The sequence below is a fragment of the Cotesia glomerata genome, linkage group LG10 (genome assembly GCF_020080835.1).
Source record: "Cotesia glomerata isolate CgM1 linkage group LG10, MPM_Cglom_v2.3, whole genome shotgun sequence".
In the NCBI taxonomy this organism is placed as follows: domain Eukaryota; kingdom Metazoa; phylum Arthropoda; class Insecta; order Hymenoptera; family Braconidae; genus Cotesia; species Cotesia glomerata.
Genome location: NC_058167.1, coordinates 8,026,876 through 8,054,149, shown reverse-complemented (window position 1 = coordinate 8,054,149; position 27,274 = coordinate 8,026,876). Strand labels below are relative to the sequence as shown.

The following is a 27,274-nucleotide window of genomic DNA, read 5'->3' as shown; positions in this document are numbered from 1 at the left end:
TAAATTTTTTATTAAGTTTCAAATAATTAAACAAAAGAAAACAATTTATTTATTATTTAAATTAAAAATAAAAATGGATTGTATTTGATTGCACCTTGTAGATCTAAAATAATTTACATTACAATTTACCATTTACCTTACCAGATAATTAAATTAATAATAAAATCATTATAAATCTTAAAAGCAAATGCTCCCGGTCATGTTACAGTCTTTGGACAACACATTAATCTAAATCCATTAATTTTTACTCAATGTAACTGGTTTGAATTGTTTTTTCTTAAAACTAGCGTTAAAATTAATTAAAATTAATAAAAAAAAAATATAAATATTACAAACATAGTTTCGTTACAATTTTTTTTTTTTTTTTTTTTTTTTTTATAAAAACGACTATAATTAATTATAAAAATAATTCTCTTAAAAATAAGAGACATACATAGTTAAAATTTCCTATACATTTAAAGCTATTTATATTTATATATTTATAATTAAGATATTAATGATTAAGACTCCATTTGTGGCTAATTAAACACACAAGCAATACACAGCAGCTAATAATATTAAAATCCTAATTAATAAATCTATCAATGAAAATAATAAATTTAAAGCGGTACAAGACCGCTCCTAGTTGTTGGATTGCGTGACATGTAAATGTCCATATCATGATCGGTCCAATTACTTTCTTCGTAATTATTAAGTGTGTGAGTTGAGTCAGCTAAGCTGTACCGGCTGCCCGGTCTTGGAGGTGGTGGCTGTTGTTGTTGCTGGTGGCTCGATTCCATCGTACGGTTCCTCGATCTTGGGCGCTGGCGACGCGCCGATGCGTGTGGTGGCATATTATTATTCCCTGGGTAACCATTACGTGACATACGATCAGATGCCGCAGCTAGTGACTGTCGCGACTGACGTAATTCTGTCGCGATAAATATTTTCTTTTACATTTATAAAATTTCAATTAATAAAATTAGTACAGAAATATTTTATTATTTTTAAGATCAATCAGATTTGATTTCAGAATTCAGGTGATAGTGCCAGAGAAGAAATGTTAAGCATTTAGAAAAATAGATCTACATCTAGGTTTAGATTTATTTCTTTTTATCCCTGGTTCATTATCAAGTACCTGGTCTTGTATTGACGAGATTGTTAGCAAGAGCAGTGTTTGCAAAATAACGTGATGAGTTATTTCCAAAGCTGTGTTGTGACTGACCGTCAGCTACTGAGCGTGATGATATTTTACCTCCGTAGTGACTCGCCTGCGACCTTACTTCGTCTATACATGGACCACGTGATATAGACCCTATAAATGTTTTTTTAACTCATTTGAATTGTTAATTAATAAATTAATTAATTAAGGGGAATCCCCGGGCCCGGGAGCTTCGAGTCTCGGGTCTAGATTTTCCCCTTAATTAATTAATTTTATTTAAATGTATGCAATGAACCTTGTCGATCAATAGGGAAGATCCGAGGCCGTGGAATGCTTCTGTTGCTGTAAGCGGACACTTGGTCCCACTCTTTCTGAGCATTGTAGGCGCTGAGAGTAGCCATAGAAGCCAGAGGACCCGCTGGACTGGGCGTGGGACCGACGTTAGAGCAGCAATTCACTGGCAGTCCTGAAATAGGTCCTCCCATCTTGGTCTGGTCTATATTGTGCAGCGTGTGCAGCTTTCTAGAGCGCACTCGCGATACAATGAAGATTATCACCAAAGCCAGGATTAGTATCATGGAAATTCCCGCGCATACGATTGTCGTTAGCTTGTCGATGTTTGACGTAGGTGAATTTTCTCGGCGGACTTCTTTGCACTGGTTGTACGGCACGTTCGCTGGAGTTATGTTTGTTTCTTCAAGCAAAACCACACAGACCACAATGCACTCCTGTAATTTTATAAATTCAAATTAATTCCAATTACCAAACTGTTTATTTGGGACATGACGATTTAACCGCTAATTTACAAACTGACACAGTTAACTCTTTACTCTTTGGTTTGTATATCAGTTTGTTTTTTTTTTTTTATGTATTGAGGAAAAAAATAAGCAATTTTTTAGTAAAAAATTAAGATAAATATTTACAAGTGGAGTCAACAATTTTAATTTTCATTTTTTTGAACGAAATTTATATTTGATTTTATTGATATATTTTTTTTTTTAAATACATAAAAAATGAACAATTTAAAAAAAAAATTCACAATTTTAACAAATTTTCAAAAAGATTTATAAATTTTTTAGAAAATTGTGATGTTCAACTTTTTTTTTTTTTAATTCGTTTTTTTATGTACTTTTTAAAAAAAAAATATATATATATATATATTAAAAACATCAAATAAAGATAAAATAGAAATTTTATCCAAAAACATGAAAGCCAAAATTTTTTTCAATTTTTGAAGGCAAAAAAGCTATCGAAATCTTTATTTTTTTTTTCACGATATTTTTCTGTCATAAATGCGACGTAAAAACAAGCAGAATAAAAAAAAATTAAAAAATGTTAATTTTTCATCTATTTATGGCCAAAAATAGGGTGGACCCCACTTGTAAATAATTACCACAATTTTTTAGTAAAAAATTAATTTGTTTAAAATTTTTAATAATTTTATTTCTTAGCCGTAAAATTAAATTTTTTTTGGATGAAAATTCGCAAGTTGTCTATTTAAAATTATTTTTTTCAAAATCAAATGAATTTTTTACTGTTAGAAAAATTTTTATTTTTTTTAGCTAAGAAATAAAATTGGTTAAAAATTTAACAAGTATTTTTAATTTAATTTTTCAGGCATTTATCATGTCACCATTATTAAAAACCAAAAAAAATATATTTACCTGCGAAGGAACGTTTTTAATTTTGAACTCGCGCTCGCTGGCTTCTAACGGCGGACCTTGTTTGAAACTAGTGTCGCCGAAAGATCTATAAACAACGCGAAACCCGAGGATATTGGTAGTCTCGCTGTCCCAGGAAATGATCACCGAATTATCCTGCCTCAAGGCCTCTTTAACGATGATGTCTTTCTCGGCCTTTGATTTATATAAAGGAGATCCGAGGACAAGAGGAGGACGCGGCTGGTGCTGGGGCAAGCTACCGTGCTCGGAATTCCGAACCGGCGGAGGCAAGGTTGTGCGAACTATCACAACGTTTCCAGTTCTTGCTGTAGGTCGCACTGTCGTGGACACCTGGACAGTCGAGGGAGTCGTTATCTCCGTTGATTTAAACTCGATTGTAGTGCTGGGAGTCGTTACGATGGTGGTTGTATTTATTTTCTGGGTTGTCTTCTGCGGAATTGTCGATGCAAATGACGATAACGAGGAGGCTGATGACGGCGATGACGGAGAGGAGAGAGTCGTCGGTGACACTCGGGTTGTTAGGAGTAATTCATCGACTACTCCGGTTACGGGGCCCGTTGGCTCTTTTGTGTCCACACTTTCTACCGTTCCTATTCCAATTATTTCTGATGGTCTTTCGCACATTAATTCTGTAATCATTTTTTTAAAATTAATTTAAATAATTAATACTAAAAAAATTTTTTTTTATTCCAGGTTTTATTATTAATATTTTTTAAAATTAAATATTACTAGTAACCTTGCAGTCACTATGAGACTGCTGTGACTTGTGAACTATAAATAAATAAAATTTTGTTTCATTAAATAATGACTTTTGATAAATTGCACTGTACTTTCTTAAATATTGACATTTTTAAAGATATAAGCTCATCCCGATGTTACACTCATCAAGAGCTTTCATTTGAGTACCCACATGCATTTTGATATATTTTTTATATATACATATATATAATATTTATAAATATATAAAAAATTGATGTGGGTACTTAAATGAAAGTTCTCGATGAGTGTAACTCTAGCATGAGCTTATATCGTTAAAAATATCATCAGTGGACGAAATACAACGTCATTGCTTTGTTATTCACGTTTTTAAAAATATACATGTTACACTCATCAAGAACTTTCATTTGAGTACCCACATGCATTTTGATATATTTTTCATATATATATATATAAATATATGAAAAATTGATGTGGGTACTCAAATGAAAGGTCTCGATGAGTGCAATGTCGAGATGAGCTTTTATCTTTAAAAATGTCAATAGTTCACAAGATACAAAGTAATTTCTTAATTATGTATCTAGAGATAGAACATTTTCGAATGCAGCCTAAATACTTATCATAATAAATTGACTATCGTTGAGAATGATATGAAACTTTGAAAAGGCACAAATTCAAATCAAGACCTTTGCAATGACACTAAATTTTACTAAAAAAACTGATTTTATCATATGACTATCCTGGACACAAAATTTTTCTTATATCTCTTAATAATATAGATTATTTAAAATGAAATTTACCTTCAGGATCAATGCTGTAAAAGTTACGGTCCTGCAATCTGAGAGGACTTCCGCAAAATTGCGGCTTACGCTCCCGACTCGTGACTTGAAGATCTTTGGTCCTTATCCACTGCGCGATCCACCGTAATTTACAATCGCAGACAAGAAACCGTCCGCCGAGACTTAAGCCACGGAGAGTTCCGTTGAGCCTCGCGAGAGCTTCCTCGGGTACAGTTGACAGAGGGTTCCCATCGATTGCAAGCAGCGTTACCGAAGGATTATTAGCGAATGCATTGACCGGCAGCTCGGTGATAAGGTTGAACCCGATGTCCAAGACACGCAGGTCGTGAATGCTGTTGATTGCGGCCGTAGGAAAGTCCGGAATTAAATTATTGAGAAGACTCAGCGAGCTAAGAGTGTTTTTAATCCCGTGAAAAGCGACGGGGCCGATACTTTGAATCAAGTTTCGCTCGAGATTCAAGCCCGTCAACGAGTCCAAGCCTTCGAAGCCCTTCTGGCCTGCGGCTCCGGGAAGCTCTCGGATGCTGTTCTGCGATAAGTCCAGAAAGGCTAGGGTTTTCAGACCGCGGAGAGCCTCGGGAACTTTCTTCTGCTTGGTTCCCTTGAGGTTCAGATTCTTCAGCGTCTTCTCGAGTCCGCGAAACGCCGCGGGAGCCAGAGTTACCTCATTGTCAGCCAGCTTCAAAGTCACCAGCTTGAGAGTTCTAAACGCGTTGTCTTCGACCTTTGTTATTTTGTTCAGCGAAAGGTCCAAAACTGTGAGATTTCTTAGAGATCTCAGACTGCTTGTTGGTATTTCTTCCAATTCGTTGTCCTTCAGATTGAGAGTCTTTAGAGAAAGTTCTTGACCGCGAAAGGCGTTATCCTCAATAGAAGTTATTTTGCAACCAGACAATTGCATATTGTTGATCCGTATCGTCGAGAAGGATCCATTTTTTAGGACTCCCACTGTGCTGTTGTTTACGTAAAACAAGTCGACTATTGATCGCACCGCGTACCTCTTTATTGCTGATAATAATTGATTAAAGTCTACTATATCGCACTGGACGGATAACTCTCGGGCTAAATTGTAATCGCATATACACGAATTTTCTAGCTCCGTGATGTGTGATGCCCACGGGCACGGCGAAGTTGCCGCTGTTATACACAGTGAACACGCTAGGACTAGCAGTAATGCCAATGATGGATCTAAAAACAAAAAATAATGACATTAAAGTTTGCAGTCACTTGACAATTTATTAGTTTTATTTAACAAACAAATTTGTTCTGAAAAATTATTTTTAAAATATTGAATTTTTAGTTTTTTAAAATTTCTTCTTAAAAATTTTTTTTCTCATTTTTTTTTGTCATAACTTATTTGTTAAAAAAATTCTTAAAATGATTAAATATCTGCTAAATTAATTTTCATCAAAAAAATGAAATTAAAGTTAGTAGTCACTTGACAATTTATTAGTTTTATTTAACAAACAAATTTGTTCTAACAAATTATTTTAAAAAAATTGCATTTTTAGTTTTTTTGAATTTCTACTTGTCAATTTTTTTTCTCATTTTTTTTTGTCATAATTTATTTGATAAAAAAATTCTTAAAATTATTAAATATCTACTAAATTAATTTTCATCAAAAAATATTATTTATTGAGCAAAAAATATTATAAGAATTGCAAATCAAAATAATTAAAAATTAAAAATCTCATTTTTCAATTTAAAAAATTAATATTAGAAAAAAAAATTTTTTTTTTTTTCAAACTTTAGCTAATATTTGAAAAACGGCAAACATAATTTAGCAATTTAAGGATAAATAAACATTAGAAATGATAGATGAAAGATCCTCAGCGTCTAAATAATGCGAAGACAGCTCTTACGAGACACGAAGCCCGTTAAGTAGTGAGAACGTAAATATAAACTCGTGAAGAACATAAACGGCGTACATATAATATTATATTATACAGCAATGTTCTCTCGGGACAAGCCTGAACCCGTTACGAGTCAATGCCCGAGTCTCGAACGAGCGAGATCTTTACCTGTCGATGATACACTTGGGGACAGGTATCGCGACAAACCGTCCTAGTAATTCCGGCTGACCGTTTAAGACTTTTCTTTCGAGCCAACTTAACTCCAAGTTAAGTTAATTCAGTGAATTCACTGTCTTGCTTTTATTTTCAGTCTCCATTTTCTCAAACTAATCATCCCGTTTACTTTTTTTTATTCGCTGTACTTTCATTTGAATCTGTATCAAATTGATTCGAATTAGCGATTTTACTTTTCTGCCCGCGGTATTTCATTTTTATTTAATTAATCAATAAATTGGCAATTAGACAAACCAACAGAGTATTTTAATGAGTCTATTTATCCGGAAATTAATTAAACTTTTGATCTTGTGTCCTCTGTACCCGGTAAATGATCGACGCGGGGGATTAATTAATGCAATTACCGTATTTCATTTTCGCTTGTTTAACATTCCCACGTTTTGTTGGTGGATTAGAGCTAGGAGAGTTAAGTAGTCGCGAGTCACCTTTAACTATCCACAAGGGACATGTTCGCTTACTTCACACATATATAAATATATAAATACATAAGGAATGGGAGTACCCGCATTAACTCACGTTCCAATCCAGCTGAATTAATAGCAAATTCTTTTTTTTTTTAAGTACACATGCGGGATTTTAGTATGCAGTAAAGTATTAAGTGTAAATAAATATAAATAGAGCGTACGTATTTTTTTTTTTGAATTTTATTTTATTTGAAAGCTTGAAATTAAAATTTTATAACTGTAAATAAAATTGGAATTAAATAAATAATATGTATAAAATAGGCTACTTATTTTTAGGAATTATCTATCGTGCTGATATTTAGTAACTCGTGTAATTTAAACGTCTTATCGTACCACCGTTACATTATCTGTTTTGTAGACACGCTAGACACTTCTTCAAAAGCCAATGGACAGAATCGGCGAAGGTGGAGTTTAGATTAATACGTGTAAAATATTTTTCTCGCATGTTGAACTGCATTACACCTTCTCTAAAGATTCGCAATGTAATATTTAATATGGAATGTTAATAATTCAGCTTGTGGAATTTAAATATTTTTCGAACCGCTTTACGTCAAGGGTAATCATTATAATTATTTCTGTCATCGGTTTACCGAATCAGGAATCGAGTAACGGTCTTTGGAGTTTATTACGCGCGATATTTAATTATCTATCAATGATTTTTTATTTTTTTTTTTTTTTTTTAGAAATATTTGCGAGATATTTATCGGTTAGATTTATGGACTATACAATATTTTATCATTTAAATGATGTTTAGAATTTTTAACCAATCATAATATATTTTTTATTTGGTTAAGTTAATCAAAAATAGAATAATTAAAAAGAAAATCATTTTTTTTAAATATTAATTTTTCTATAAAAAATTTTTTTTTTAATTATAAGAAAAATTGACTTGAAAAAAATTTAATAATAATTTAGGAGAAAAATGTTTAAAATAAAATCAAGTGACCGTAAAACTGAAAAATTAAAATAAATAAAAAAAAGTTTGGAAAATCCAAAAGTGCACGCCTCATAATCTCATGTTTCACAATAAAATTGATTAAATTAAAATATAAAAAACAAAATAATAAAAAAAAGAAAACTTTGTCATGGTTTAGTAACGCCATTATTCTAAGGTGAGAACAAAAAATACTATAATAAAATAAATAGATAGACATACAATCGTGGTCATTAATTTAAATATATTTTTAAGTTTACTGGAAAATAGCTATTTGTAAACTCGAACATTTATAAATTATATATTTGAAAATTAGTTGATAATGTCATTTGTAAAATTAGTCGCAAATAAAAAATGATATTAATGAAATTAGCCAAATGGAAATTTCACCAAATATAAATTTAGTTATTTATAAAATAGCGAAAAACAAAAATCTATGGCTACGTGAATTTAGCCAATTCTTACTGCAGAAAATTATAAAATTAGGCGATTGTAAACTTTACGAATCGTAAAATTAGCCGTTTTTAAACTTCTTATAACTTTTGAATGGGTCGGTCGAATCTGCTATAATTTTTAGAAAAACTAAATTTATGGAAGTCCTTTTAGATATCTCAAATCGTTTTTTGATTCGTCGATCCGTTCAAGGATTACGAGAGATTTATAAACGGCTAATTTTACAGTTCACAAAGTTTACGATCGGCTAATTTTATAAGTTTCTGCAGTAAGAATTGGCTAAATTCACGTAACCACAGATTTTTGTTTTTCGCTATTTTTTAAATGACTGAATTTATAATTTGGTGAAATTTCTCTTTCGCGAATTTTATTAATATCATTTTTTATTTTCAGCTAATGTCACAAGTGACATTATCAACTGACTTCCAAATTTAGAGTTAATAAATGTTCTAGTTTACAAACAACTATTTTCCAGTAATATTAAAAACATACTTAAATTAATGACCACAATTGTACAAGAAAATACACAGTTATATATTTGTTTTTTATGAATAATAATTTAACGACAGTTAATTGAATGCTCATATTAATTGATAAAGTCCGTCGTGTGTTACTTCAGATAATAAAAAAAAAAATTATTCTGGTACGATCATTTTTTCGACCAATTTCCCTACCATATACACCGATTCATAAACACAGACACACGAACTTCCAGAAAAGATTATTTTTAATATTATTTACTATGTTAAACAAAATAATTGTTATTGAAATATATTTTATGTGCCTGATAAATTATTTGACTTGATATTAATACACTCAGATCAACCTGTAAGTGCGATAAAAATTAAAAAAAAAATCAATTTCAGTCTCGAGAAAACTGATTTTTGTAAAATGTCCAGAGTAGAGCACTATTATGAATTACCTCAACGCTTCGCTTATGAGGCGGGCAAAATGACAAATTCTCACACTCAAAAAATGCCTTTCGATTATTAGCTAATCGTTACGCTCAATGAATAGTAATAAAATATCTTATGGGAATATAACGTGTTTAAAAATTGAGGGAGGTAACAATCAGCCATCAAAAAGGGGGTAAAAGATACAATCAAATCGTGAGTGAAAGGTTCACAGTATCCCTTTCATTATACGAATTAGATGTATAAGTACAAGTGTACTCATACTTACTGTAATATACGTATAAGTACGACATGCAGAGAGGAATTTAGTTGTTTGCGTATTCTTTATCTTCAGTTATGAATCACGAATTGTCCCTTCCTCATTGTTAGTTCATATTCGCGGGTTGGGGTAAACACGCGCATTGTTTTTTCAACTAAAATGAGTTATTTATGAGCGCGAGATACTTGTTATGTTATATTATGTATTTCCATTTGTATTACATTGTGTAATCAACGGATAAACTCTTCAGTACGAATAGCAAAGGGAAGTTTATGTCTTCTTGCATTACATTTCTTCTTACTATTCTTCATTCTTACATCAGGTGCTAATGACCTTTTAATTGTCATTATTTACATAATCCCCAAGGTCAATTAATAATGAGAAATTTTTTATGTTATTTTTCTTTTAAATAATCCAATGAGAAATTATTGTTATTAAATATTCCCATATTTATATTAATTGAAAAATTATTTTATTAAAATTTTATTTAATTATAAAGTTAATAAAAAAATTGACTTTCTACAAGGAAGCGTTTAAACAATTTTAATAAAAATTTTTTAAATAAAAAAAGAATAATAAAATTAAATTTTACTAAAATTTTTTTTATTAAAAAATTAGTTATAAAAATAGTTAATTTAAAAAATATAAAAGTACTGTCAATTGATGAATAACAAATGAATCTAAAAAAAAGTTAGAAATTGTAAATATATCTCTAGACAAAGTACTTATTAACATCGTCTTTAAACTCACGAGAGCGTTAATTAATTACCTGTAAATTTAAATTAGTCGTTGTGTCGGTACATACGTCGATGAGTAATGAGTAAGCTAAATACGATTTACCACTTATGTACTTATATTCATATAGATGTGTGAGTGCAGTGCATTAACTCGTACATATGTAATATAATAGTTTAAGATTGAAGAAAAGAGCAGCGCAAATTTACAGAGCGGAATTATTAGCGATAGCGTTAATCACTTAAGGGAGAAAAGGTGGAGTTATTAAGAAAAGGAATGGCTAATTAATAGCCACGGTCCCGTTATTCTGTTGTGTATATCAAATACAAATAGTGGGACGCGGAACACTTGCTAACCGGGCCAGGCCTAGATCCTGCAACTAAACACACTGCACTCTTCCACGGTAAACTGGATAAAATCCTTGCTCATGTGCGCTCGGTTACTCAGTTTCAGACTTAATAATAACAATAACGATAATAATTATAAACTTGAATTGTAATGTCTTGAAGGTCATAAAATTCCCTTTAAAATGAGTACTCACACGCTTAGATTCATTTTTTAATATTAATTCGCGAAAAACCGCAAATTATAAAAAAAACATGAAAAAAAATTTTTTTTTTAATTTTTAAACAATTAATTAGAAAGAATTGTGCATAAATAATTCGCAAGGCCATTGATAACGATGAACTAACATATCTTCTTCTTTTTGACTTCACGAAAGCTTTTGATTATGTTAACCCCAAAGTCCTGTTTATCACTATGTATGAAATGGGATTTACAATTGAAGTGATCTGTTGGTTTCAGTCCTATCTTACAGGTAGGTCTCAGTCAATACTAAATTGTGATAACACTTCATCAAATGCTATCAGTACGACCCTTGGCGTTCCTCAAGGATCTATTTTAGGACCGATCCTCTTTCTGATAGTTATCAATGGAGTAACAAAGAGGTTAAAATGTTCCAAACATGGCCTCTTCGCTGATGACAAGTATGCCTATCTCCATTTCAAAATTTTTCAACTGAATGAAGCTGCAATTAAACTTACGACTGATGGGGAAGCAGTAGCTGATTGGTCTAAAGAAGTTGGCCTTGAAATAAATTTTTCAAAAACTAAGGTTATGATTCTTGGAAGTAACAGAAGACTCAAGCTCTTAGACAACTGTGATCTTCCTCCAATTATTATAGATGGAAATGTAATACTCTATGTTAATACAACCAAGCACTTGGGAATTCACCTAACCAGAAATCTTTCTTGGGATGTCCATGTTGCCCATACTACTCGTAAAGTCTACGCTAAGTTAAATTGCCTGAAATATAGGAGAAATATTCTCTCTACGGCCACTCGCAAGCTCTTAGTCATGTCCACTATCATACCAATTATTGAATATTGTTCATTAGTCTTTCTTGATTCACCAAAAAAGTTAGACTACAAACTGCAGCGTCTCGTGAATAACACTATCAGATTCATATTCAATCTTAGACGTGATGAACATATCACTCCTTACAGGCATAAATTAAATTGGCTCACAATTAAATCCAAAAGACTTTACGCTTTAGCTTGCTTTATGTTTACAAGCTTCTAAACTCGGGTGAACCCAAGTTCCTTAGGAGTCTTTTTACAGAAGAACCATCTGATATCAGAAGATCTGACAGAATTGCAGCGAGATTTGATAACATTCTTTTCAAAATGCCAAATTTCTCGACTACAATCTACGAACATTCATTTGTAATCTCTGCAATTCGAATCTGGAAAGAGCTACCCACTGAAGTCATAGAATCACTCAGCCTAGACTCCTTCGAAAATAAAGCTTTTGAATTTTTTGTGAAACTAGAACGAGAAAATGTACTATAAATGTCAAACAGGCCATTTAAAAATTTTAAATAAAGAATTTACATTCTAAATTACTAAAGTATTTAATATGTTACCATTGAAAAAATTAGCTTTCAAATATTGTTCATTGATTCTATTGTTGTTGTCATTCTTATAAATAGTACAGTACTATTGAATTTTGCAACTATATTATTAAATCATTCAAAATTATTAACTTCCTTAAAATATGATGATGTTAGTCTTATATATTTAATATTGTTATACATGTACTTTATTATAAAAATTACGTATATTATTGTCATTCGGCTATTTTGCCTTGACATAAAAATTAAATAGATAAATAAAATAAAAAATAAATTTTTGTAAAAAATAATAATAATATTGCACTTGATAACAGTGGTAGCGGTCATGCAAGTATTACCGTAAAAAGTATATAAATGTTAATTATTAATAGTAATAAACAGTTGTAGATTGTTAATATCACACCTCACACCTCACTTTATCCACGCTCATTAATTTCGATTCTATTAATAATTATGGGGTAATTATTGCTGTATTAAGCCATCAGGAAGCCGGTTATGCTTTTTAGTAAATTATTATATGTATGACGAATGCAGTATACAATTTGAGCTCGTGTGGGAAGATTAATGTTTTTATTTGTAATTAATATATTGAAGCACAGAGATAGAGTTTGCGTTTTATTTGCCGCGACCTTCAGTCAGGATCATCCGCTGACGGCCTCTCCAGTCTCTAGTCCATGTAATATAGTGGTGTAACAGTCTTTCTTTTAGTTGTGGGATGCAGGATCGCGGATCGTGGGTTGCTCAAAGCTGAGCCGAGACTCGGATTGTTGAAGGCTTTATTTTCAATGTTATCTGCATAACATTAGGTCATCTTTCTTCTATTCCGCTTTTTTATAATAAATTTATTTAAAAAAATTAGGAAAACGGTTGACCCTAAAGGCCATCCCTGCAACTTCCCGCTACCTCCATACCTAAGTGCTCAACAATTCACTTATTTTTTAAGCTCTTCGAGCTCAAAAATATAATTTTTGTGTAATTTTGAGCTCTCCGAGCTCAAATAAATCGCTTTTCTGTGTTTTTGAGCTCTTCAAGCTCAAAAGGCTAATTGAAGTTTTACAGAACACTATTTTTTGAATTTTTAAGCCACAATAACTTTTGAATCAATTAACCGATTTTCTTGCGGTTTACGGCATTCAACGCAGTTTTTTGAGTTCTTTGGAAAATCTTTAAGCGTAAACTGGTCAGACTAACAATTTTATAGAAATTATAAAAAAAACATTTTTTTCAATTTTTTTCGACAACGATATCTCACGAACAAATCAACCGATTTTGACCGGGCTGGTGGCAATCGACGTGGTTTTTTGAGGTTAAGAGCTGATTAGTTTTTGGAATTGATCGGTTCAGCCGTTTAAAAGATATTTCAAAAAAACGAATTTTTGGAAATTTTATTTTTGAGATTTCTCAAAATTGATCGACTCAAATTCTGTAAATTAGTATCATAATTCTAAGGGCAAAGAAACTCTTCAGAACGCCGCTTATTTCGATCGAATCGGATGATCCGTTCAAAAGTTATGAGAGATTTACACATAAACACACACACACACACACACACACACACACATAGTCAGGGTGACATCACCGCAGGAATAGTCAGAAAAGCTTTCTAGGACCTCAAAATGTCGAGATCTGATGAAAACTCGATTTTCGAAAAATGGGGTGAAAACAATAACTTCCCAACTTTTGAAAATTTTCAATTTTCTTAGCGGGAAGTTAAAAATTTTTTTAATTTATTATTAACTATTAATAAACATTTATTGAATTAAAAAATAATTTATTAACAGTTAATAAAGTTAATTAAAATTTATAAATGTAGAGTTTTTCTGTGAAAAAACTTTTATTTTATCATGAGAAAAAAGCAACCTCAGGTGTTAAAACCAATCAATATTACTTCCTAAGAACATTTTTTTTATCGATAAAAATCAAAGATCAAAATGACTTTTAACCGAAAAGTTTCTCTGTACTAAATTTTCAAAGACTCCAATAAATAAATTTCTCCCCATAGAGGAAAGAAAAATCGATTATCTATTACAAAAATCAATTTCCAGAATTTCCTATTACCATAAAAAATTCCGCTTCCCATGGAGTGTCCAGCATCTTCAATGTATATGTAATAAACCTCTCGAAATAATCACCGTGTGCCACTTTTTCAAATATTTTATTATTTATTTTTCCTTTTTTTTCGAATACACCTAACGGATCAAAACGACAGACATATATAGACGTTTCGTTGTATAGACAACGGGATAATCGTGACGCATACAATCGGATACATTATGACTTATAACAACACATTATTTACACAATACAAACTGATTATTGCGCCTCCCAGAAAAATACAATAATAATGATTTTTAAAGCCAAACAGTAGGCTTGAATTTTCCTGATTTCTCATTGCATTAATATCGCCTACAAATTCTTATTTTATCCCGTGATTTAAATAATCGCCGATAAAATGAACTCAAACAATTAAATGAATAATTTAGCAGCTCCTTATAAATAAAAGTGGGGGTTTTGAATAAATATCTGGAATTATCATAGGAATTTTTGCTTATTATTGCTTAATATCGTGGATTAACGATTCGCGAATCTCAATCCCGGAGAGTATTATATCGCAATAAGCAACAAAAACTCCATCAAGATCTCTGTATCTATCTACGCACTCACATCTATGTATTTATTAAATATACACGTAGAATAGATGTTGTTACTTATTGCCTTAGGAATCCAAACCTTTCACTTTCGCTCTCGTTCGACAGCACTCTGTACATTATATAGTACTCTCTTTTTAGTTTTATCTTTCTTATTCTTTTAGTAGTCCCAGATATAGTCGTCGGTCTTCAGTTCTCAATCTACCTGCTCCTATTTCTCAGGTAATCACGCAGGCCATTATTCATTGCTGATATCTATTTTTTTTTATCTAAGTACACGCAAAATTACTTTATTTATTTTAGCTATTCTATTACTATTTCTATCACTATTTTATTATTATTATTACTCAAAAAAATTTCAATATAATAATAGTAATCATAATAATAATAATAATAAAATTAATGAAGAAAAAACAATTAATGATAACTCCAATTTTAAAAATTTATTAAAAACTATATCACTATTTTATTATTATTATTATTATTATTATTATTATTATTATTATTATTATTATTATTATTAAAATTTCAAGATAATATAATAATAATAAAATTAGTGAAGAAAAAACAATTAATGATCACTCCAAGTTTAAAAATTTATTAAAAAAGAATTGCATTACTTGTAAGTATAATAAAGTTAAAAAAGTGAAAATTTTAATCTAAGCTTTAGTTTAAAAAAAAAAATTATCTTAAATTAATCACCAAATTCCATTACATTTTTTTTTCTAACCGAGAATAATAAATGAAATTTAAAGTATCAGTCACACCCATATTATTCTTAAATTCTCAATCAACCTGTTTCAATTTAAATTACAAAAGTAATGACGGTCATTATTCATCAGGGATTGAAAAGTTATTTTTAATCCGGCTGAGTGTATCCATTATTAATTATAATTATATTATATTAAAGTTGAGTGTAAAGTTACAATCTGGGAAAATGAGATTTTAAATCTTTATGTCACTTTTAAATCTCACGGGTAATCACTTTTAAGTTGACAGAAGTTGACAGAGTAGAATAAAAAAAAGTTTAATAAATTTTACGTGGGTCAAAGACTTTTATTTTAATGAATAAATAAATAATAATTGTTATTTATTGTTGTATAAGCGCAGAATAAAGGGTAATTAAGTTTAATGAGACGTAATTATTGGGGTATGATATGAAAGGAAGAAATAAATATTTAAAATTTCTCTCGAGTTGTGCATATTTGTCTTATTTTATTATTTGTTTTGTTTAGTTATATTTTGTTTTATTTTCTCTTATTCTTGTATTACTTTTTTTAAGTAACTTTGTTTGTGGGAATTATTAGCGTGTATGGTGTGTCGGCCTTTGTTGCATAAATATCTCACAGTTCATCTCATAAACACTGTGTATATTTGTATACATGTTTTGTGAAAGCGTCGAGAAGAGAAGAAGAATACAACTTTGGATTTTTTTCGAACAAAACGGATATGCATAGCCGGAAGTTTTTATATTAGGCGCCGCGATTTTCCCGATAGACCTTTACCGCCGAGACAAACTAAGATTCTTTTTAGAAAATTTATAATTCCAACCCTCTTTCTTTCTATTTATTGGCTTTTACAATTTAACAGGGAGTTCGGGGAACAGGTAAATCCCGCGGTATGCATTGATGTTTAAAACAATCCTAAGAATTTATGGTACAATATAACATTCAGTGTAATTTATACGGTTAGTTTTTAAAAAGAATTCAAGTTTTCATTTCAATGTATGTGTTAACTTTTTTAGACATTAGTACTCATTCAACAAATTTATACCATATATAATATCATACAATATAATAGAAGGGTCATTTGCACGGAAATTTCTTCACAATTTGATCTCATAAATTTTTTTAAATAACCACTTATGCATTTTAATTATTTTGTTCTGTTTAATTTTCACGGTAAATATTTTTATTGTTGAAAATAAAATTTTATTGGAAATAATTATTTTTAAACGTAAGAATTTTATTTATTACAACGTTAAAAAAATATTTTTAAAATTTTATTAAAAAATTAATTTTAAAAAAAGTTATCTTCTAAATCTCTCTTATTTTTTCTTAAAAACTATTCTATCTTTTCTCTTATCAAATTTACGACGTTTTTTATCTCTTCAAACGCTGTAACAAATAAAATTACCTCTTAAAAGAATCCCCAAAGAAAAATATCTCAAATCCAGTCTCAAAAAAATTCCACTTCCTCATTTTTACCAACCTAAAAAATTTCTCCACCAGGAATAGCAGATAAAAAGTCGATTAAAATAATTTATTCAGTAAAAAGTTTATTAAAACAGCATAATAACAATTTACATAAGATATTTGATTATAATTACAGATAATTTCCCCTCGATTAAGCCGGCTCGTGTTCTGGTGCTTCCTTGTGCCTTAAAAGTCAGGTGTATCAAAATAATACAGATTGTATATCTTTTTGCGCCCTATCCACCATGCCCGTGTAATAACACAAGTACTGTCCGTGAATAGAAGTGAATAGTCGCCGTATACGTATAAGTTTCTATTTACGAGCCACCGAACTTTCCATATGGTCTGCAGTAACGGTCCAAGCCACGACTCGCTTCCACTTGTACTAATACTAATACTTGTACTTATCCTTCAATTCAGTTATAAAAGTCGAGTCTCGATTCTTCACTTATTACTACTATACAACTATACTATCGAATACAGCGAATAGAATAAAATAATCGGCAACTCACCGTATACTATCGCGGATGACTGGTTTACTGTTAGTTTCGCGCCATTTGTGATACTAATGCACCCGAAGAATAATTTTTTACTGTTTCTTGTATAATACTTCTGAGGAAGTCAAAATATATTTATTTCTTATTTTAATTCTTGACACAATACACAGAAAAAAAAATTTAATTTTTAAGCCAAAAAAATAATTTTTAAGAATTTTATTGTCTTAATTTGAGAAGAAGAAATTTTAAACTAATAAATTTTAATTAATTCAAGAATTTTTTGTCTTGATTCAAAATGATAAAATTAATTTTTTGGTTCAAGAATTTTTTTCTTGATTCATTAAAATTTTTTTTTCAATGTCACAAAAATAAGTAATTTTAATCAAGAAAATAATTTTTAAAAATTTTATTGTCTTGATTTAAGAAGAAAAAATTTTTGTCTTGATTCAAAACCATAAATTTTTTTAAATTAATACTTAAAAATTTTATTGTCTTGATTTGAAAAGAAAAAATTTTCAACTAATAAATTTTACTCAATTCAAGAATTTTTTGTCTTGATTCAAAATAATGAAATTATTTTCTTGGTTCAAGAATTTTTTTCTCGATTCAAGTTAATTTTTTTTTTCAATGTAATTATTGACGATAATAGTAAATTATGACCTCTGAATTCATTTCTGATTCATCTCTTCATTCATACTCTGAACTAAGCTCCTTTCAATACTCTAGCCAAGGCTACTCGTACTAATAAAAAGCTGATAGAAAATAATAAAGTATAATAAATTCTTTTAGCTGAGCGAGTCATGTTATCATTTTTTTTCATCCATTCAACTGATTCATTCATCAATCTCCGATCTGTAACCTGTACCGTACGCAGACGCGAATCAGATGATCGGATTAGCTGATACCACGAAATCGTTGTATAGAGACTCGTCATATTATATACATACTTATACATTGTATGAGCACCGTTAGCTTACGTGGACCGAGTTCGACACAGTTTTTGTTAATCGCCTTTATCAGAGGCCACCGAGAATATTAATTTATATTTTTAAATCATTCAATAACAATATTTTGATCTTATGAATTAATGATTTGTTTTATAGACGGGTTTAGTTTTTTGACTTAATTTTTGTTATGAAACCTGTCAGAAAAAAATTTTTAAATTAGTCCGTAATTTCGGGCATTTAATTCATAATTTGTCATAAAATGACTTGCTCTAATTGTTTTGATGTCTTTGCTGTCAAAGACGGTAATTGCTAAAGATGAAAGCGAGCGTGATTCCATTAAACTCCTAAATTTCTCAAAAGTCCACATGATAATTTTAATTTTCTAATTCCATGTCTAGAAAATAATGTAAGAATAATGTAAGCTCTTGATTTAATTCTGATTCTACTCGTGAGTTTAATAAACTGATGCAATTTTCTTGATGCTCATGTGAAAATATCGGATCTAATTTTAAGCCGCTCCATATTTACGGAAACTTTATATCTTGGGAAATACATCTAATCATTTTCAGCTAATACCTGAGATTTATTATTATTTTTTTTAATCAAAACGATTTCTCAATAAATCCATAAAAATTCGAGAGAATTACAAATTCCTCATTAAAAAATAATTACGCAATTAATTTATTGAATCGTCTTGTTAAATTTTGAGTATTATAACGTTGAAAAAAAAAAAAAAAATAAAATATAAATCGATAAAAATAATAATAATGACGATCGGTATTAGTATTACTGAAAGCGAATGTGATTTAACGATCTCAAGGTATAAATGCATATATGTTTCATTTAATACAAATATAACAGTATGAGAATGAGGCGTGAACCACATTGAATGTTTACAACTCTGTAACTTTCATTTAATTCTTTAATACCTCGGGATCGGCTCAAATCAGCCGTCCAATTTAGTGAAATAAGATAAATAAATAACGAGATAAGGCGTGGAGTTAAAGTCTTAATTAAAAGAGCTCACCTTGAAGTGAGCTTGGATCAAAAATCACTGTTGATAATTTTGTTACACGCGGTTGAACATGTACGCTGTTTTCTCTACGGTACCTTCTTTTTACGGGATCTTCTTTTTTCCAGTCAACTTCTTACGACTTGTGTGCAATATTATACGCTTATGTGTGCACATAGAGCATATTGTGGATAATATTGGTGTGTGTCAGGTTCAGGCTCGGCTTTCTGCACTGTCTTACCAGCCAGAGAATATTTTATTATAGCATTTCCCCGGTAGAAATAATGCGATAGATCACGCTGTCTTTATCGGTGGAAGTAGAGCGAGCACACGGGTCAGCCGGGCGAAATGCAGTTTTGATATCATACCGATCTTCACGTACAAATGTATATATTTATTTTGTTTTTTAGTTCTTTTATTGCATGTTCTGTCGAGTTTTATCTATTTGCATTATAGAAATTAAATTATAACTACGGTATTAGATTTTATTATTCAACTGGACGGGTTTATGTTTATATATGTCGGTAATTATTTGTTGATAACTGCTACATATGTTTGAGGGATTAATTATGCTATTTATAGCAGCGTGTGTTTAATTTTTAGTCATTAATTAATTAAATGAATTAATTTTTTTTTTTCTATAGGAGAGAATTTCAGGATTTTATTTTTAATAAATTTTTGAGCTGTAATTTTTTTTTTGAGCGTTTATTTGATGGACTTTCAAATATAAAGCAATAAAAAATAATAGACGTTGGACTAAATAACAAATCACAGCAGGAAGCTTTCGGAATTAATATTACTAACATTGCGACAAATTATTTCCATTAATAATAACGGAGTTTAATGGTATTAATAAAAATTTTATTTAACAGTATTAAAAAATTTGGTAATTATTTACAAGCAGGGTCAAACCCATTTTGGACCATAACTAGGTGAAAAATTAACATTTTCAATTTTTTTTTATTCTGCTTGTTTTTACAGCGGATTTATGATAAAAAATGTCTAGAAAGAAAAAAATATAGATTTTTGCCTTCAAAAGTTGGAAAAAATTTTGGCTCTAATGTTTTTGGATAAAATTTCTATCTTTTTTTGATATTTATTATATATATTTTTTTGAAAAGTACATAAAAAACGAACAAATAAAAAAAAAGTTGACTATCACAGTTTTCTAAAAAATTTATAAATTTTTTTGGAAATTTGTAAAATTTGTTAAAATTGTGATAATCAACTTTTTTTTTTTTAATTGTTAATTTTTTTAAGTATTTTTCAAAAAAAAATATATCAATAAAATCAAATAGTAATTTCGTTCAAAAAAATGAAAATTAAAATGGTTGACCCCACTTGTAAATATTTAACAAAAATTTATCCATAATACTGAAAATTATAAATATTTTAGTTTTATTGAAAAAAAATTTTTTTTAAAGTACAATCTTGATTTTTTTTTAATATTATTTGAAGAATTTTTTTTAATTTATAAAATAAAATTTTTTTTTTTAATTCATTACTGAACTTAAGAAAAAAATTTTTTAATAATAATAATCTATAAAAAATGATAAAATAGTTGACTTCCTAAGTTACTAATAATTATAAATTTCAAAATATTGAGACATATCCGGTCGGATTCATTGATATGTTAGAACTATAAGCTGGCAATACATGTGTCTACAAAGACTGGTATTTCACGCACCCTTGGTATGCGGTTGACCTAGCAAAACTATTACCAGTACTTACATCAAGTTAACTTAACCACCGACTCAATTCACTCTTATATTTACTTGTCCGACAAAACGCACTGCAATACTTGCTTTTTAATCGTCACATAGTTTAGTTCAGTCACTACTTTTAATTCATGAGATGATGCAATATCACAATTTCTACCAATAAAATTTTTTCATCTCCCTGTTATGTCGGAAATCAACATAACTTTCGTTATTATTACAAGCACTTAACTTAACTGTTAAATTTTTTAAATAATCACAAATAATCAGTTGTAGTTAAAAAGAATTATTTTAACTAGGCATTTCATTTTACTTGGAATAAATGATAATTTCTTCATGAGTATGACGAAAATGATTCTCAATATTACGCAATATCAAAGACATTTTAATAACGTTCGATTACTTTCTTCATATCGGGATTGATTTATCGATGAGGGAACTAAACGATTCTACCTATTACGACACACTTTAAATTTCATTATTTGAATTTATAATTTACATTATTATATTATTCAAGAAACACAAGGTGTAATTATAATGATTACGATTGTAATAGAGGATAAATATATTTTAGATGAAAATACACGATGGTAATATGAGTAAATAAATGAATAAGAGGATAGGTGTAATGGTTTCACAATTTTTTGTATTGGATAAAAATTCCGCAACGCCGGTTAGGTACAAGATGATTGGAATGTCATCGGAACAGGTTTCTCGAATACTATACGGGCTTACAGAGGAGCCGGGCTCAGGTGAGAGAGATCAGAGATGACCAGCCAGATAAAAGGTCTCGAGAAGAAGTAAACACCCGTGTAGAGTGACTTTTGATGAGAGCCCGTTTATTTCGGCAGGTACATTCTCGTCGAGGAATCTGTTCCACTGGAGATCGAGGTTGAGGATTCACCGTTGAGGTCATTCTTTTCGGGATTAGGTCTTAGATAATTTTTATTTTTGGGCCACCAGGTTAGGCTATTGAGGACACCTTACATTATTTTTTTATTTATTATTATTATCACTACAAATTTTAAATTACTAATAATAATAATAATAATAATAATATTGAAAAAACTTTATTTTTGAATGAAAAAATATTGATAAGCTTTAAAAGAGAATTAAAAGATTGAATAAACTATGTATAGATATTAGGGTGTGTCAAAATTCAACTTCCGTGATGGACCTCTCAAAATTGGAATTTTGAGTTCCGCTTTTAACAGGAGTTGTGTTTGAGCATTTCCTCACATATTTTGAGCGTAAGGGATTTATTTGATTTTCATATAATTTTTTAACAGGAGTTTTGTTTGGCCAAATTTTGAAATTTTGAAATTTCAGCAAAAATGACTAAACAAAACTCCTGTTAAAAAATTCTATGATAATCATATAAATCCCTTATGCTCAAAATAAGAAATCCCCAAACACAACTCCTTTTAAAACTGGAACTCAAAATTCCAATTTTAAGAGGTCCATCACGTAAGTTGAATTTTGGCACACCCTAATAGATATGTAAGCTATTTATTGTTGATATGTACACTGATAAAAAAATTGACTTGACTCAAGAGTCAAAATCTTGAACCAAGAATACCATTTTGAAGAAATTGTTCTTGATTTAAGTAAATTTTTCTTGTCTCAAGAATTTATTCTCTTAACTCAAAAAAATCATTTTCTTCAAAATGGTATTCTTGGTTCAAGATTTTGGCTCTTGAGTCAAGTTAATTTTTTTATCAATGTATATAAATGTATAATTGATTGTAATATTTCTTTATGATTTTTTAATGTAGTAAAATTGCTAAATAAAACACATTATTATTATTAATTGTTGAAAATATTATATTTTCTATAAAATTTTATTTCCTTATTATTAAAAAAATTTTAATAATTTTTAATTAATTATTATTTATAAATAAAGTAACTTTATCTTTGGAAAAAATAATAATTAGTGTCCTAAATAGCAAAAGTAGAATAAATCTAAAAGAAAAAGGTTTAATAAAAAGAAATTTGACTTTTTAATTGGCGATTAATGCAAAAATTAATGTGCGTGAGTAACAGATTAGAAAATTAGAGTCTGTGGTGTACCGAAAGCGTAACAACAAGGTTAGAAACAAATCTTGTTCTCCAATTTAAAAAAAAAAAGTAAACATTTCATTTTTAGAAAATAACACGCGAAAAGCCCCACGTGTAGCGGTGAAATAATAATAATTATTAAATCTGTGACAATAACGTCGTGTGACACTTTTCTCTGGTTGAATTGCCGGGAGAAATTCGCTCGTTGAGTAAACAGTGGATCAAATATATTTATATATTATTCATGCGACAAATAAAAAGAAGAAATATTCTTGAAATAAAAAAATTGGAGAAATATTCTTCTTAGAGTTGGAAATAAACAACAAATTGAATTACAAGTGTATCTGAATGTAACTAACATTACGTTTTGCTCAGGTGGTTGTTACACACGTAACGCACACTATTTTTATTATGATCACGAGAAATCATTACACAATAGAAAGCGAGCGATGGGAGAATTAAGAAAAGGGAGAAAGAAAAAACAATGAAGAGGAAGTAACGACCCGTTTTAATTGCTATTAGAAGTAATAGTTAAAAAATATATATTATATTCTTCTTTATCGTACAGAAGAACACATCTTTTTACAATTATTACTTCTTCTTATTTTTCTTATTCTGTTTATTAATTTAAATGCAATGTCACTTCACATTTTAACAGTTACAATAATAATATCTCTCTATTAAATAAAACTTTTAAACTAATTTTTTTTTTCATCAAATAATTTTCTTCGCAAGAAATTTTATCTGATTTAAAAAAGAAGAAATCTAAATAAAATAAAATCGGATTGAGTTAGAATAAAATTAGCGATTGGCCGATGCAATTATCGGAGCAGAAGAAGGGCGGATGCCAAGAAGCAAGTCCGGAAATGAGTTCCGGTCGTTTGGTTTTACTTGAACTGGTCTAGTGCAATCGCCTATTCCCCTCAAATATCTCAATTAAATTTTTTCAATAATTCATAATTACTGACATTAAATCCTTGACCCACTCACTTCTGGAAAAAACCTCTGTCAATATATATTTTCTTTAGCAATTCGAAGTTTATATAAAAGTTACTTCGTTCGGCTTCTGCTCAAGCCCATCAAATGTTTCTTTTTCTTCAGCAATTATATATATTTATTTAACTAGTCGACAAAAAGAAGAAATAAAAGCAAACGGTTGTAACTATTATAAAATATAAATAAAATAAACTCGAAATCTTAGACATGATCTAGCTACGGTCCGCTAGGCATAACGCTAAGTTTATGTCGAGTCAACTTGTTAACTATAACTATAACACTGTGCAAGCGGATCACTATGGTCTCTGAATGTTCCCCAACCGAAACAACCCACCTTCAAGGTCGCCACCTGCCGAATAATATGTAATTGACTAAAATTAAAACGTCTTTTTGATTTATATCGTTTTAATTTTTCAATTAATATTTTGATAAAAATATAAAAGATATCAAATAAATTTTTTGGAAATAAATTTTTTACAAAAAAGATTTTTTTATATTAATAGAAAAATTTTTTAATATATTAAATATTTTGTGAACACTTGATAAATAATTTATTAAAAAATTTTTTGATGAATAATTATTTAAAAATTTGAATTTTATTTAGAAATTTTTTATAGATTTTTATAAAAAAAAAAAATTACAATTGATCAGAAAAATTAATAATTTTTCTAAAAAAAAATTTAACAAATAAAATAAATAATAAAGAGTGTTTGAAAAAAAATTTATTAAAAATAAACTGATAAATTTTTTTTTAATGAAAAATTTGTTTAAAAAAATTTTCTGAGCGTGTTTTTATTATAAAAATATCAATAAACTTCTTGAGGATGATTTATGTGATTTCTAGCAAAAGAAAAAAACTCGAGGCAGGAATTCGGCTCCGGAGTGCCGATTTTTAAAAATTCTCGGGTTAATTAAATTGTAAAAAGTGGGTACGTCATAGTAATAGCTAAACGTAAGTGCAAGTTGAATGTTCTTGAGATTTATATTGCTCGTATGGAACCTCAAGGTCGGATGTACAGTGAAAACGATCCGAAGACGATCTTCGCGTAGGTGCATTCACCCCTTAGAATATCGCGGCCTCGCTGCAAGCCTGCACTTATTCAGGAATGTTACACAGCCAACTTTTATATTTATTAGACTGCCCGCCAATAAATTCACCAATAATAACAACAGCAATTAATTTTTATTATTATAAAAAAATAAAATAAAATGAACCCGGAAAGATTGAGAGTACTTACTCATTTTAATAAATCTTAATCTCCAATTACGCATCCATCACAGTCACAATATTAATAATATTAATAATAATGTTTTAAAAAATAAAACCACTGGACACTTGTTGATGAATAATTAATTATTTACGCGGGAAAAATAGGTAAAAACAGTTAAAAGTGAAATAATTAACCGGTATCATGACCAGTTGTCGCAACCGTTTGTGGGACCGGGTAAAATCGGCGGGTCCCGTACGGTACAGTTCGAGTTGTATTGCCTTCTGTTCTGCTGAGACTCTTGACAGAGAGACCGTAAAGCCGCGACTAAACACGGTGGGACTTTCGGAGTCACTGTAAATTAAAAGGAGTCGTGGTCTCCGTCTCAGTATACACTCCTCTACACTACACGAGGGACTGGATACTTATGGAGGGACTCTAACTTTTATTACAACTGGAAGTTCTCCAGGTTGTGGCTGAGTGTACTGCAAAACCCGTACTGAGTGTAGTCTAGAGGAACAACAAGATCTATACTGACTCTTACAGTACTGCTATGCCTATCTTGCACTCCACTTTGTTGTAAGCTAGTAGGGTACCCAATATTACCGGTATTATTATTATTGAAAATTAAAAATTTTTTTAATTTAATAATAATAATGTGTTTTATTTAGCAATTTTACTACATTAAAAAATCATAAAGAAATATTACAATCAATTATACATTTATATACATTGATAAAAAAATTAACTTGACTCAAGAGCCAAAATCTTGAACCAAGAATACTATTTTGAAGAAAATGATTTTTTTGAGTTAAGAGAATAAATTCTTGAGACAAGAAAAATTTACTTAAATCAAGAACAATTTCTTCAAAATGGTATTCTTGGTTCAAGATTTTGACTCTTGAGTCAAGTCAATTTTTTTATCAGTGTACATATCAACAATAAATAGCTTACATATCTATTAGGGTGTGCCAAAATTCAACTTTCGTGATGGACCTCTTATAATTGGAATTTTGAGTTCCGGTTTTAAAAGGAGTTGTGTTTGGATATTTTCTACTTTGAGCGCAAGGGATTTATTTGATTATCATAGAATTTTTTAACAGAAGTTTTGTTTAGGCATTTTTGCTGAAATTTCAAAATTTCAAAATTTGGCCAAACAAAACTCCTGTTAAAAAATTATATGAAAATCAAATAAATCCCTTACGCTCAAAATATGTGAGGAAATGCTCAAACACAACTCCTGTTAAAAGCGGAACTCAAAATTCCAATTTTGAGAGGTCCATCACGGAAGTTGAATTTTGGCACACCCTAATATCTATACATAGTTTAATATAATCTTTTAATTCTCTTTTAAAACTTATCAATGTTTTTTTCATTCAAAAATAAAAAATTTTGTCATTATTATTATTGTTATTATTATTATTAAATTTTCGATAATAATAATAACAATAATAAGTTAAAAATATCAAACCGCAAAAATTCGCAAAAAAGCCAAAAAAAATTATTTTCTTATTTCAATATTTATGTTTTAATTTTTTTACAAATGATAAAAAATGATTTTACATATATTATTAAATAACAATAATATTTTACATATTTTTGTAAGCAATTACTGTTAATTAAATTAAAAAATTAACTAAAATCAGTAAAATATTTTTTTTAATATTGCTGTATCACAAACTTAGTATGTACGTATGTACTTGTATATTGGATTGTGAGTCGCTATCAATACAAGTAAAGTCTTATTAATTTAATTCAGTTGTACTGCCCAGAAGATAAATATAATAGGACTGACTCTGAACTGCTTTAGTTTTATTTCTATTAGTAGACCCGATCTCGACGAACCGGCTGTTATTTCTGAGTATGGATGAGTTTAGGCCGGTTCTAAGGCTCGGTT

The 27,274-nt window shown here is 29.5% G+C and overlaps 2 protein-coding genes across 7 annotated transcripts in view; one reads left to right on the top strand and one right to left on the bottom strand.

Moving 5' to 3' along the window:
• The window catches only part of LOC123273194 (rab3 GTPase-activating protein catalytic subunit), a 35,717-nt gene that overhangs the window by 3,054 nt on the left and 5,389 nt on the right, over positions 1 to 27,274 (top strand). The window lies entirely within an intron of this gene.
• On the bottom strand, positions 24 to 25,891 carry LOC123273193 (leucine-rich repeat and fibronectin type-III domain-containing protein 3). 2 transcript variants are annotated; one of them, XM_044740509.1, is made up of 6 exons: positions 25,408 to 25,891; positions 4,341 to 5,528; positions 2,806 to 3,452; positions 1,437 to 1,869; positions 1,118 to 1,294; positions 24 to 910 (listed from the first exon to the last, which is right to left on the bottom strand). In XM_044740509.1, the coding sequence occupies exons 1-6, from the start codon at positions 25,439 to 25,441 to the stop codon at positions 600 to 602; spliced, it is 2,790 nt and encodes a 929-aa protein (XP_044596444.1). In that variant the 5' UTR covers positions 25,442 to 25,891; the 3' UTR covers positions 24 to 599. The 2 variants fall into 2 exon arrangements, with proteins under 2 accessions (XP_044596444.1, XP_044596445.1); XM_044740510.1 differs by having other exon boundaries at positions 1,118 to 1,267.